The sequence below is a fragment of the Osmerus eperlanus genome, chromosome 8 (assembly GCF_963692335.1).
Source record: "Osmerus eperlanus chromosome 8, fOsmEpe2.1, whole genome shotgun sequence".
Classification (NCBI taxonomy): Eukaryota; Metazoa; Chordata; class Actinopteri; order Osmeriformes; family Osmeridae; genus Osmerus; species Osmerus eperlanus.
The window spans coordinates 10,063,258-10,077,175 of record NC_085025.1 but is presented as its reverse complement, the minus strand read 5'-3'; the positions used below and the strand labels follow the sequence as shown (position 1 = coordinate 10,077,175).

The 13,918-nt window shown below is 44.9% G+C and overlaps 1 protein-coding gene across 1 annotated transcript; it reads left to right on the top strand.

Moving 5' to 3' along the window:
* The first annotated feature begins 189 nt into the window (after positions 1–189).
* Positions 190–13,505, top strand: rab32a (RAB32a, member RAS oncogene family). The gene is made up of 3 exons (XM_062467195.1): positions 190–546; positions 7,808–8,085; positions 12,149–13,505. Exons 1-3 carry the CDS (start codon positions 333–335, stop codon positions 12,296–12,298), a joined length of 642 nt encoding a protein of 213 aa, XP_062323179.1. The 5' UTR covers positions 190–332; the 3' UTR covers positions 12,299–13,505.
* Positions 13,506–13,918: the final 413 nt, after the last annotated feature.

The window sequence follows — 13,918 nt, the reverse complement described above, 5'->3', positions numbered from 1 at the left end:
ATGATTTAATGATTCAATGTGTTTGACTTACAAAGACGATACAGTCAGCCAGAGTGGGCTAGTTTTACTCGAGGGAAAAGAATGGCCGTGGGTACAATGTTTTGTAAATGTGAAAGGATTGGCTGAAAACTACAGTATAAACCAACATTTCCGGGTCCTATGACTTATCAGGTGGTTTGGTAAGTAGGAGGAGGAAGGAAAGCTAGAGTACTTTCTATTACAGCTCTTTTGCCCCATTTTCAAACCCGTCAGACTGTTTCCAACATCTGCGAAAAAAAAGGAAGTACAGGACTTTAGAAAGTTGACAATTGGAACTGCGGCAATTTCACACCATGGCGGGAGGGTCGGTATCGGAGTGTAAGGAATACTTATTCAAAGTGCTGGTGATTGGGGAATTAGGCGTGGGAAAGACCAGCATCATTAAACGTTACGTCCATCAGCTTTTCTCCCAGCACTACAGAGCCACTATCGGGGTTGACTTTGCGCTCAAAGTTATCAACTGGGACAGCAAAACATTGGTGAGGTTACAACTATGGGATATTGCAGGTAAGATGATGTTCTTCCTTGTTGTATCATTTAGAATAAGGAAAACTGTTTGAATGTTGTAGTTATTTTGACACTTGTTCTGTGAAACAGATTATTCGTATTATAACATTTGCTTGTGTGCGGTGACAGCGCAGTAGCCCAAAGGCAAGCTTTGAAATTCACAGGCGCTCGTGAAACCATGAGCGATCTCCCTTGAGGCTAATGTAAATATATTTACATTGACTGTGGGTTTTCCATAACAACATTTCCTTAAAGCTTATTAAATAGCCCTTTCACTATAAGTGCAGGTAGCCTATTCCAGACAGTTTTGTTTTGTTGTTTTCCAGTTATGATTACATTAGTGCACATAATTGCCAACGGAATGTAGGTCATGTTATGGGCTGGTAGCTCGGGCGCCCGTCCCGTGCGCAGAAACTCATGACGAGATAGTCGCAGGCACTGAAATCCTGCTTCAATCCTGCAGTTGGCAACGCATTCCGAGAAGATTAATGGCAGCAGAAACTTCAATATACCCAACATTGACTTAAAGACTCTTTCTCCTGTCTGTTAATTGGATGGCATGTAGGTGTGAATCCCTTGTCTAAAGTGGGGTGAGGTGTCTGAAATTCTACGTTATGTAGGCTAAACCACTTGATAAACCAAGATAAGTTTTCACTCCATACAGTAGGGTTTGGAGTAGTAATGTATGAATGCTTTTTTAAACTTCACATCAAAGACCTGTCAAAACTAAACATAGGCCTACGTTAGGTAAAACACACATACTTTAATAGGTTTGGCGCATACCTGGCCAGTATGAGTCAGCAAAATATTCCACAGTACAGAGTGTACTGTAGAAGTATGATGCATTACCGCAGGTAAAGTTCAATGTTTTTACAGTAACGGCAGTCTCATGCGCCTCAACGGTGTGTATGATGGTGAGCTACTCTGTCCTAAAAGCGCCTTCTCAATGTTGATATTCCAGTGCTTTTAGTATTTCTTCTTGCGTGAGATTTAACAGGAACAAAAAGTAAAGTGTGTGCGTGGGTCTGTGTCTGCCCAAGAGATACTTAAAATGCGTCAAATGTGTTTTCGGTGTGTGGTTATGATTGTATTTGTCTGTGTACTTTTCAATGCTCTGGAGTGGTTGTTTGGTATTGGTGATGAAGCAGGCCTCATCATTCCTCACTCATACATCACTCCGAACCAATACAGAGCCCTGGCTCGTACATCACCCGTATCTCCTCAGGACATACCTCTCAGTCTCCCTGCTGTTCAGCACAAAGACTATGCACTGGTGACAGTAATGCAGTCTGCCAATTGGGCCCCCCCAATGAATGGTAATGAGTAATGGTTAAATTGCCATCAGGATGTGTGTGTGTGTGCTTTCTGTCGCAGGAAAGTGTGACTTTGTCAGGCTGCCGGGAACCATACAAGTTAAACATTAGCACCAGTCAGGGGCCGGGGGGGGGGGGGGGGGTTACTTAGTGTATGTGTGTGTGTCCATGTGTATGTGTGATTTATATCTCAGTTGAGATCATACCCCATCCTTACAGGGGTTTATATCCTCAGAAGAATGCCCTCTCAGAAATGTGTGACAATTTGAGATAAAGGCAGACAGGCAGGTGTCCACACAGACAGACAGACAGACATAGGAAGGGAATACACTGCTGTTTACCGACTGATACCTCCTTGCGGTGCTACAAGAGAGTGAGGCCGTCAGAACAACCGGCGTGTCTGTCACTTCATTCAGATCGGCAATGGGACGGCGTGTAAATTCCCGGCGTGGCGGCGGTTGTGCCTGTGTAGGTCCAGACACTACCGTACGCCACGACGTCCAGGAGGCCTGCCAGCGGAGGCAGCCTGTCACAGACGGAGAGCACTCTTATCAGAGGAGCTGTGAGGGTAAATAACACACACACACACTCCCTTGCTTTCACTGATATCATTCATAGAGACAAGCTGTGAGAGAAAACGCACTTTCAGATATCCCTATCGGATGAGCTCTGGGGTAAAACACACCCACATGCACACACACTCAGACGCATCATTCACACCTACAGTGAGGCCTAGCCTGGAGGTAATCTGAGGATAAAGAGGACTTAGAAAAGGAGTGAGGGAGTGAAAGAGAGTTGAAGCTTGAGGTGTGTTTCGCCTCAGGTCATTATGGCCCATCATTAAGTCCTTTAACCCTTGTGCTGCCTTCGGGTCACATGACCCAAAGGTTCATAACGAACCATCGTTGTGTTTACCCAATTTTACCCAATACAAAAACAAATACAAATAATTTTCTTTTAACCATTCCAATGTGGGGGGTCTGACACAGCCCGACAGTTAAAAGAAAATGCTTCACTTTGTTTTTGTATGAGGTAAATTTATCGCAATCCGACGGTGGGTCACAATGACTGATGGGTCAGAATAACCCGAAGATAACACAAGGGTTAATCGTGCAGAAAAAGTCAGAGGACATGTCCTTATGGCTACACTGAGGCTCAACGTTACAGTCGTCTTTACTTTCCAATAATGATTACCATCGGGGGACGGAATGATAGTAATCAGGGCCTAGTGGAAGATGGATGCCCGTTGGAAGTCAGCGTGAAGCCTGGGACTTGCCCGCCCCCTCTGGCCCAGAATAGCTGGCCTCCTCTGGGCTTGTCTGAAGCAAGGACAGGATGATTACCGCCATGTTGCTGCGGAGTAAGTAAGCCTGAGCCTTGTGCCAAGGATTTAGAAATTGTGAGAGAATGGCTACTTCACTCATGCACTATGGGGGGTGGCCGAGTGGGGGAAAGAGGGAAGAGGGAATGGTGAGAACAAATACATTGAGGGAGAAAAGCCTAAAGCTAGCTTGGTTTTTACTTCGTTGAAATGAGGGATTGTTTTTGAAAGGTTCTTTGGGACTGTAGTAAGTAGCAAACACTTCCTCACAAGCTGCCCAGTGGAATGTAGGCATGTGGGGGAATCATGAGTTCGGGGGCTTTGTTTCAGGGCCAGGACTGTACTAACGAAAAGCGCTAAAACCATAAATGGTCATGGGTACCTCCGGTGCCGACGTCTTTCAAGCGTTGTAGAGGCGTTGCGTGGTGGTTCGCAGCCCAGACGCCTCAGAATAACGGAGAGAGACTGCCGCTGTTGCCTCTGCCGCGTCTGGCTTGGACAGTTTCCATGGTAACCCGCCTGCAGATATCATTACGACCACGACCAGACGAAACTCTGGTTGCTAGGGCTCTGGATGAAGAGCAGTCCCTTTCTCTCTTTCAGTCTATAACAACAAACTCCCACAAGGATTAAGGTAAAAGGAAATGGACGCCCTCACCTTGGTCTGTTTGTGAAGTAAACACCTTCCTCTTCCTACGTAGGAAAACGTGAATGTGCAAAAATTCCCTGCAAAGTTTTCAGTGACCAACATGAATACCTGCTCCTGGAAGACTGAAAGTGAAAGGCAGTGAATGAGTTTCCTCAGGCTTTCCAGCAACATTGTGTTTTACTGTTGACCTTGATGATCTTATCATCTTAAAGGCTGATTAAGTCATCGTAAATTCTGCTGCTTCCTTGTTATTCCTGCAAAATGTACTGCCTAAAGGACCAATATGCTGTATTATATATATGCAGTAATATGCAGCTGATGTCCTTAGATAGAACAAACTCTAATTGAGTAGTTTTGACAATTTCCTAGCAGTATTAGGCAAGGCAAAGCAGACCTCCTGTCCTGTGTCTCATGTAGATTAACTTAGAAACAGTCTTCGTCTTCTCCAATACAGCACTCATGATTCTTATTTGTCCTCATAAACTAGCTATTGTCCCCTGCCACAAGGTTCTGCTGTGAAATATAGGTCACCTTTTAAGTCAAGAATCATTTATGTGTTATGCCTGCACCAAGCGTGTGTGTGTGTGTGTATTATTGATCAGTTTAATCGAGCACGGAGAGCCATGCTCACTAGTTTCCCTTGGGGGGGGGGGGGGGGGGGGGGGGAACTCCTATAGACTGAAGACTTCCTCTTCAGAATAGCAATAGCAGAATAGCATATTGATCCTAAAATCAGAGTGGCACCCATTGGAGTTTGATATGGACACACACACACACACACACACATACACACATGCTTCATAGCATTTCCAAGGCCAGGTACATGTTTTATGTTGCCATCACAATTGAAGTAACTAAAACTGAAATGAGCAAATCTGACATACAGTCGTCATAGTCATATGTGTAGAGTATGTTGCATAACTGGATCCTCCAGCTCAGTGTTGAGAATGACAGTCGTGCTCAGAACACACCTTAGTTTGTACCGTGCTAGTATGTACTAAACCCTGTTTGTAGGTGAGAGAACTGAGGCATAGACGAGGTCTGTTTCTATCAGGCGTTTCCTCCACTGTTCACTGCCGAGCAGATGTCAATTAGGAGGTTCTGAAGCTCGCAATCACGCACCTGGCCTTTCTGGTCTATTTCTTTTCACTATAGCGTCAAGCTAGAAAAAGCTTCATCATGAGATGCAAAAAAAAACACTACTTCGTTTTACCCCCTCCAAAGTTTTTCACAAAATTGCTCTCCTGCTTCTCCTTGTCAATAGCTGACATTTGTAAAATATTAGTGTTTGTTCAGTCGATATTTGACTCCCATTGACCACTGAGTTCACCTCTTCACTCAATCAATGCCCGATAACCATTCAAGAGGTTGTGTGGTGTCTAGCCTGCACTTAGAGGAGTCTGCAAATTAAAAGCCATGAACATTTTTACATGAAAACCCCCTGAAATAAGCTTCCTCTTTTCTGTTTTCATCTCTATTCTCTTTCAAAGCCCTCCCTCTCTCTCTCTCTCTCTCTCTCTCTCTCTCTCTCTCTCTCTCTCTCTCTCTCTCTCTCTCTCTCTCTCTCTCTCTCTCTCTCTCTCTTTCTCTCTTTATTTCTCTCTGCTGAGCACCAAGAGGCCTGGAAATTAAAGCCTTTTTTCAATCCGTTGGCTCTCTGTCCCAGTGTCCTACTGTGTTGTGCCCCTGGACGATTCACCTGGGGTTAAGGCGACTAAATTTAGACACTCAATTATGAGCAATTACTGGCAGGCCTGTAGGCTCCGCAGTGTATTCAGTCCCTCCCTCACACCCGCTCTGAGTCACAGTGTCACCAAGCGCCTGGGTAACTATATAATGAAGTGAAACTGCGGGAGGGGGAGCAGCCATCACGGTTCCTCAAACCCCTTTCTTAATTCCGTCTCTTTCACTCTGCTGCACTGAACAGGGATGGGGTAGAGCACTGAGACCTGAGTTGTTTATCTCTGATTGAATTAAGTGTGGTGCGGAAAGAATGTCACACTTGTGAATAGACAGTTTTGAGGGCAGCCATTTTTAAATGCTGCCGCATGCTGGCAATTTAGCGGCCGAATTCAGACATAATAGGCAGGTTCTTTCTTTGAGTTTACATCGAGAAGTAGCCGTGAGTCATTGGATCTCAGCTCTGCTTGAAATGTACCCTCTGGCAATTAGACATTATCAGTTTACATGATCAGTTCTCTATACCACTGTTGATACTTTAATAGGCTATTCACGGGGGAGGGTGTTGAAAAAGTTATTCTTTCACTGCGTGGATTTCCGTGTAAAGGAGTTGGATGTTGTTGAAAAATTGGATATAGACATTGGACATGGAATTGAAATGAAATGAAAGCATTCTCAGATACCCAATCAGAGGTCATCACTTCTTCAATGTTCTTCAGATAACCATTCCAGGGAGAGAAGGATGTGTGTATCCGTCATACAGCAGTCTGACAGGGGATGGGGGTGGGGAGATGATCACAGCTCTGTCTGTTCCAGTCAGCTTCAGCTCTGGACCTGTGTCTCTGTCTCCCCTGTGATGCAAGCGGGGCAGGTAGTGTTCAATGGAGCGTATGGTCTTTTCTCCTCCTGCGGAACAGTCAGTCAGTCTTTCACACACGCAGCCTGACACAGACGAGGACGCGAGGGGCACGCGCGGGTCGACGTGTCTGCAGGAAGTGTTGGGATCCGAGGGGCGAAGTCAAGATGTGCTGATCGGAGGGGGAGGGGGGGGGGGGTTGAGGGGGGGTGCTGGAGGTGTGACCCCAGACAGGTAAAGCGGAGGTAAAGTCGTCATGTTGAACTCCCCGACCAAAGATTCACCTCCGTTGAGATCTGCCTCAAAGCACAATCACTCCACGGGTGAGTGAACAGAAGAAGTCTTCCACATCAACTCAAAAACCTGCTTCCTCTTACAGTTTTTGCCCAGTTCCCTTTTATGAAAATTCATATGGGCGTAATTTATTTGTCTGATTTGTCTCATACGTAGCGGAGGTCTTATTAGCTGTTGTCAGTTATTCTTTATGTTCCACATTCTCGACAGACACGTATCCACGACACCAGTCACATCAACCATATCAATATCCAAATCGCACAACCACAAGGGCATTCACCAGGAGACAGTCGGAAGCGATAAGGACAAAACAAATCTGATGTCTGAAGTGATGTGGCTGTATTTTAAGTAGAGTTTGTCTCAGATTGATAGTGACACCCAGGATCCCACTGGTAATTCCCCTTGCTTTGACTTTGTAAAACATCGACACAGATTTCAGGGTGTGAATACAGAGAATGGGTTCATTATCATGGCAGATTTCTTTTGACTTGTCTCTTCGGATTAGAGTGATGACAAATTAGAGAAAGTGGGTCAAGAAGCGCGTTCTCATCATCTTTGTTCAAGTCCTCGAAAAAAAAAAACGTTAGCACGCTGTTTTGGGACGGAGATTGAATAAATGTCCAGTCAAGTCTACAGTAAGCCCCAAACTAGGCGATCTTTTGCTTTCCTCCTAAAAAAAACCCTGTGTGATACCATCCTCCCTCATTTCTCTTTCCAAGCCCAATGCTTCAATTCACAAAACAGAGAGATTCTAACTGCATGGACTCTTCCAAGAAACTCGAATGCGGATCCCGTGAGATATTAACACATGGTTGGTGGACGGATGTGTCCCCAAGCAGAGTAATCAATCACATACACATAATGGCCTTGTTGTGGAATGCTGAGGAACCAGGGCAGATAGATTGATATCTGACGTCTGATGTGTGTGAACCGTGTTTGAGATGAAGCAGACGGCTTCCGAGATCATGCCAGCGAGGATAACTCCCCCTAAAACTCTACCTCTATCTGCTTGATCTTGCTGCATACATAATCTTCTAATTGTTTGAACTTCTGCTGCCCTTTTGCATTCCTCTTTTAGTCTACATGATCTACTGGAACAATCGTGTTCGTGTGTGTGATGAATAGCGGTGTTCCTGCCTCTCCTTCAGGTCAGGAGCGCTTCGGGAACATGACCAGGGTGTACTACAAGGAGGCAGTGGGAGCCTTTGTGGTGTTCGATGTCACAAGGGGCTCCACGTTCGAGGCTGTGTCCAAGTGGAAGCATGACCTAGACAGCAAGGTGAAACTGGCCAATGGCAGCCCTATACCCTCGGTGCTGCTGGCCAATAAGTGTGATCAGAAGAAGGAGAACTCCAACAGCAACTCTCTCATGGACAACTTCTGCAAAGAGACTGGCTTCCTGGGCTGGTTTGAGACCTCTGCCAAGGTGAGTCAGACTCAAGTATGCACTCACACTCACACTCTCACTCACACACTCTCACTCACACACTCTCACTCACACACACAAACACACACACACACACACAGACAAAAGAACATACTTTACATCCACACAGTCACATCTCACATGCATAATAACTTCCAGATGTAAACTGGCTTGTACATAGGCTTGCGGACACACACAAACACTCAAAAACACAGATGTTGTGGATTACGTCTGGGGCTAAGGTTTGAGTGAAAAAAAGGCTTTTGTTTCCTATTTTAACAACCAAACTTCAGTTGCAAACACAAATGTTTTCTGGTACTTACACTGCAAATCTAAGATGGCTGACCCTCCTCACAATGTTCAGGATAAACCGGTACTCAAAAAGGCCTAGTTATAATCAATAGCAGTTTACAGGTTGAAATCATGCTTCACACATGAATGATATACGATGCAGAAAGCTAGTCATTTATCATAAAAGTGGTAAATGATAAACTGTAACTGTGAACCCAGACTTTAAATACGTAAATCTGCTAGCGTAATCCTTGTACTGCCAAATCGAATTAGTTGTACTGCCGGTCATAGTACTACATTTACAAGGAAAATTAAAAGAAAAGGAACTGCATTGCCCAATATGCCACTTTGAATGCTACTCTGAGACAGCATAATGGCCTGGTGTTGCCAGCACGCGATGATGGTGGTTCTTGTTTTCGTGTCAGTGATAAACGCTTACCGTTTAATGTTTCATAATCTCAAAAACATTCAGAAGATTTGCCATGTTTACGGGTCCCTCTGCCTGGCAGTAATAGGATTTGATTTGCTGTTATTGGGTTGGGTCTCTCGGGAAAAATTGAAAATGTCATTTGTTCTGTTTCAGATCACTGAGCAGCCAAATCATATTTAGGTTCTCTCTCTAGTTTCATAGAGTTGTATTCTCCAGGAATATGTATGCTCTCGAATCAGAACATGACACTCACGCGAGCACATGCGGAAAGGAAGATTTAGCAGTCGTTCCTGCTTTGTAAATATGAACATCGGGTAAACGGAGGCCACCAACAAGAGGCCGGTTGTGGGTTCATTTGTGCCTGTGTGCGCTTGCTCCTACATGCCTGCAATGCACGTGTGCGTGTGCATACTGCATGTGTGTGGGTTTGTGTGTGTGTCCACGTTTGCTTGCGACTGACCGCCTTTGTGTGTCAGTTCACCTGGAAGTCTGTAGGTTTCTGCTTGTCCCTGTCACTGTGATTCCACTGGCCCCACTAGCCCCGAGCCCAGGGGAAATCAGTGTCCTATGCTCCCCTGCATGGCTCCTGTCCTTCCCTGGTAGGATCTCCCACACCTGACAGCCTCTGCACCAGGCCTGGGAACCTCTCTAAGTCAAGCACACCATCAGCCTTTAGAAATGTATCATCTCAAATGATAAAACGCACACACAGACACACATATTTTTTTCTTGTGTGTGTGTTCTCTTGTGTTGTAAGTGTGTTTGTGTCCAGGGTCTTTACTTTGGGTTGAAGGTGACAGTGACACACACAGCAGAGATCCAGTGACTCGCTGGCCCCTGGGGAACTGGTTCAGAGACCCCGTGCCACAGTACCTAACAGTGTGGGTCTTCAATTTGGGTGGATTTTGGGATAGCCTCAGCCTTTCTTTGTCTAAAACCCAGAGGTGTTGGAACAGAAAGAGCTTATACGGGCCTGTTGATTTAAGATAGCTTAAGCCCATCCCGTGAAAGCAAAGGAGGCTCCTTGCTATCTTTCTTTTCTGTAGGCAAAAATGCCGCTGTGCTGAATAGTAGTCCAGTCCTTTGCTCTTCCATCTTCCGTTCTCGTGATACAGTTGGATGCAGCTGAGGAGATTGAAAAGGTGTTTACGTGGACACAGATGCCGAGGCAGCATGAGCTGCCGGAATACATCCTGTTCTCTTTCAGGTTTGAGGAGAGAAGTCGCCCTGGGTAATTTCTCAGGGAATAACCTCTGAACCTGTGCTTTATCTCTGTCTCTTGTTAGAACCTTGAGAAATATACTTATCTTTGTGTGTGTGTGTTGGGGGGGGGGTGGTGGTGTTTGAACTCATGCCCTAACAGTAGTAGTATCAGTTGTATCAGAATGACAAATACTCTACTGCGGGGAGACCTACTTTTAGGCTTTGTTAAACGTGAAATCTCGTTGCTTCTGTATTCCCTTTTGTGCCACCTACAAGTGTGTGTGTGTGTGTGTGTGCGTGTGTGTGTGTGTGTGTGTGTGTGTGTATAACAGAGTGAGAGAGACTGACAGAAGGTGTGCCAGTACCCAGCATGTGCCAACACATGTTCCTGAGATGAATGACTCCATTAGGGAATGCAAGTCAGTCTGCCTCACAATTCTGGCACCTGGTGTGTGTCTGCATCTAGTTCAGTGTCTGTGGTATCTCTGTGTCTGGTCCATTGTGTGTGTGTCTGTATGTACACTTTACATACATTTCCAGAGTAATTATCTTATCTACTTAAGATGAAATTCCCTATTCTAACAAAACTCTTCTGTTCATCTGGGACTGTTTGTCTTCTCCCGGTTTACGAAGGGATGATGTGAAAACACAAAGCTCTCGGGAGCTGACCAACCTGACAACTGATGCAACCCAAACAAAACAGACCCAAAACAACAACCCAAACATGAGGAAGGACATGATAAGTCACAGAATTATCACACACACACCAGTTGTGCTATAATGTGTTTTGGTGTGTATAGCTTATTTGTGTGTGCATAAATAATGTATACTCTATACACACGTGAAAGTTCACACACATCTAGTTTGAACAATCTTGGTGAATGACAGATTCAGGCTACCGGTATACAGCCTTAATGTAGTCAAACTGTTGAGATATCTCTGTCTCTGTGTACTGTTAGGATGGTAGCAGGGGTGTATAGGCATGCTAAACATAGTATCTTACGTGAGAGACTGTATGTATGTGTGTCAGTGTGTGCGGGCAGCCATGCGGACAGAAGTCTGCCTAAAGCTATATCCCCCAAGGAGTCAGGGAGTGGGGAAGACATACAGGTCATGTGACTTCCTGTGACACTTGTGCCTGAGACGTTCTTCAGACAGGGAGTGGGCTGGTTGCATCCCATCATTATTGAATTGTAGCGTACTCTTCTAAACTCCTTTGAGTACTTTGACCGTGTAAGGTTGTCCAAACAGGCCACACAAACTGATCACACATCATCAAATATCAAATCAGATTGTGTTTGTTCAGCTCTATTTTCGCATGCAATATCACAAAGGGCTATATTTTATGCTCATAGACTTCAATAATCCCAGACCCAACCCAGAAGAAGACAAAAAATGCCCCTAGACTAGTACTATATAACTAATCAAAGCCCAGCAGAATCTTTACCAGGGTCAAATGTTTGAGCCCCCCCCCCCCCCCCTGCCTCCCCACTCCACAACCAATCATTTCAGTTCCATGTCTTTGTTGTCCAGTCATATGCTTTCCCTGGGTTTCAGTATTCCTAAGATGCCCTGGATAGGCCTATCTCTCTGGAGTGGCCCTCAGTCAGTGTCTTAGTGCCCACAGAGACACGTTAATATTCATAACTCCTCCAAAGAAAGGGATGACAGCTTTGTGCTGCACTCCCAGTGAAAGACAAAAGGAGGGATGGCTTTGATTTAACCCAGCTGTTAACTTGTTCTCTTTATCTCTCTCTCTCTCTCTCTCACTCCTACTCTCTTGGATTGTCCCACTCTGAAATATAAAGAGCCACACTGGAGTCATGAAAGAATCATGTGGAGATGGTAGGAGTGTAAGTCATGTTAGTGTGTGAGTGTGAAGGTCTTCTGAGGGCTCCCAGTCTCTTGCTGATGACAGTTGTGGAGGAAACAACTACTTCCTCTCAGTGTTGGGGTGAAAAGGCCAGGAAAATATCATGGTCTTTGTTCCAGACGGGAAACAGGGAGGCTTCACTCACTGTGAACGAGAACTGTCTGAGACTTGAGGCAAAGCACATTTTTCTGCTTGCAAATAGAACCATGGTTAATGTCATCCATTTTTGCATGTTTGACCTTGGACCTTTTCTGACCTTTCCCCAGGACAACATCAACGTGGACGAGGCAGCACGCTTCCTGGTGGAGAACATCCTGCTGAACGACAAAGGCCTACCCTATGAGGAGAGTAACGGAGAACGCATCAAACTGGACCAGGAGACCATAGCTGCCGAGAGCAAGTCTGGATGCTGCTAGCACTGAGCCTTCCCTGATACCACACCACCCCTCCCCCCTGTGTCTCTCTCCAGAGAAAGAGGGTGCCAGCTAGTGGGCTTGGATAGATCCTCAGTGCCTCCCTCCTCCACCTTCCACACTCCCACACTGAAGTTTACTTACTCATGCCTTCCAGGAAGCTGTATCTGAGCATTCTAATGGGCACCCTTATCCCCATGCCAATATAAAGGCTAGTCGTTGATATGGTACATTATACCTCCCAACCCCCAATACCATGGCCCTTCACCTAATGGTCTTCACCCCATGTCCATTAACCCAGCATCTGTTTAGACAGAAGGTCTTTCACACACCCACCCAACATACTACTGCTGGATCCTAAAACAAACGCCCTGACCTTCAGATACCCCCCTCCCTAAGCTAAAGTGTGATGCAGTACAACCTCTGACTCCAGATCAGGCTGAGGGAAAGGGTCAGACAGAGGATACTTGGCTTGACATAGAAACATCCTGCATGACCACTTCCTCTATCTCATTTTCTATGTGACTCTCTCTTTTTCTTCACCATTTATTGTTTTCTGCCGTCTCTCTACCACTGGTACGCTCAGGACCAGTCAAGAGATACAAATGTAGGAAGGAAAATAGGTTAAAATGACAGGTCTGAAAGTCATCCCTTTTCGATAGTTCAGTCCACCATTCTCACCACTCCAGATGCCACTCAAAATACAAGCTCATTCCACAATATGTTACTCTACTCTTTATTTATCAAATCGACAATCATTGAGAGGGCGTTTCGCACAGTTTAGCTTGAAGAAACTGTCTTGCAATGATGCCAAGTTATGTTTTTTGTAATATATCTGAAATAGTGTGAAGAAAATAATGCTCCATAACCATTTTTCTTTTTGTAACATGCAGATTTATGTAAGATTTCAGATGATCTCCCAAGCAAAGTTTATCATGTGAACACAAAAGGAGAAAAAAAGAAAGAGGTTACCATAGAAATGTGTATCTGTGTCTGTGTGTGTCCTCAGTAAAGGTACTGAAAAGTACGTCTTGAATGTGTACTTATAAAAAGTGTATGGAAGGTGATGAGGTACGAAAGTATCAGTGTAGGATAGGAATTCCGCACAAGCTTGAGAAACGGCTTGTGTCAATTCTTTTTTTTTAATAGGGCTGGGTCTACAAGTGTACATGTGAAACTACTCGGAGAACAACAAATAAATGTTTTAAATGATGTGTCGTGTGAGGCTTTTTATATCTTTATGAGTGAGGCGAATGATTGTCTCAGAGGAATGAAGAGACTGCAGTGTCACCATGGGTATCCCACAGGCTCAGCAAGAGAGGCAAACCCACGGGATCACAAAATTACACTCATATAATAAATATTCCTATATAGCACAACATTGTGTGTTTGTGTGCATGTGCGTTTCAGTGTGCATTAAATATAAAAAGAGAGCAAGAAAGTATGGGGCAGAGTGTGTATGTGTGTGACTTCACTTGCTGTGTGTGTGTGTATATATATACTATATGACAGTCAACAGACATACTCTCACCCTTAATTGAAAGCATTATGCAACATGCTAGAGTAAAGCTGTCCTCAGTAACACCAACCTATTGTATTTACAGTGAATTTATTAGACTCACA

Excerpts from the sequence above, each read along its gene's own strand:
- rab32a (XM_062467195.1), top strand. The coding sequence starts at position 333 with ATGGCGGGAGGGTCGGTATCGGAGTGTAAGGAATACTTATTCAAAGTG. Across the intron at positions 547-7,807 it reads ACAACTATGGGATATTGCAG|GTCAGGAGCGCTTCGGGAAC; the intron begins GTAAGATGATGT and ends CCTCTCCTTCAG. Across the intron at positions 8,086-12,148 it reads GGTTTGAGACCTCTGCCAAG|GACAACATCAACGTGGACGA; the intron begins GTGAGTCAGACT and ends ACCTTTCCCCAG.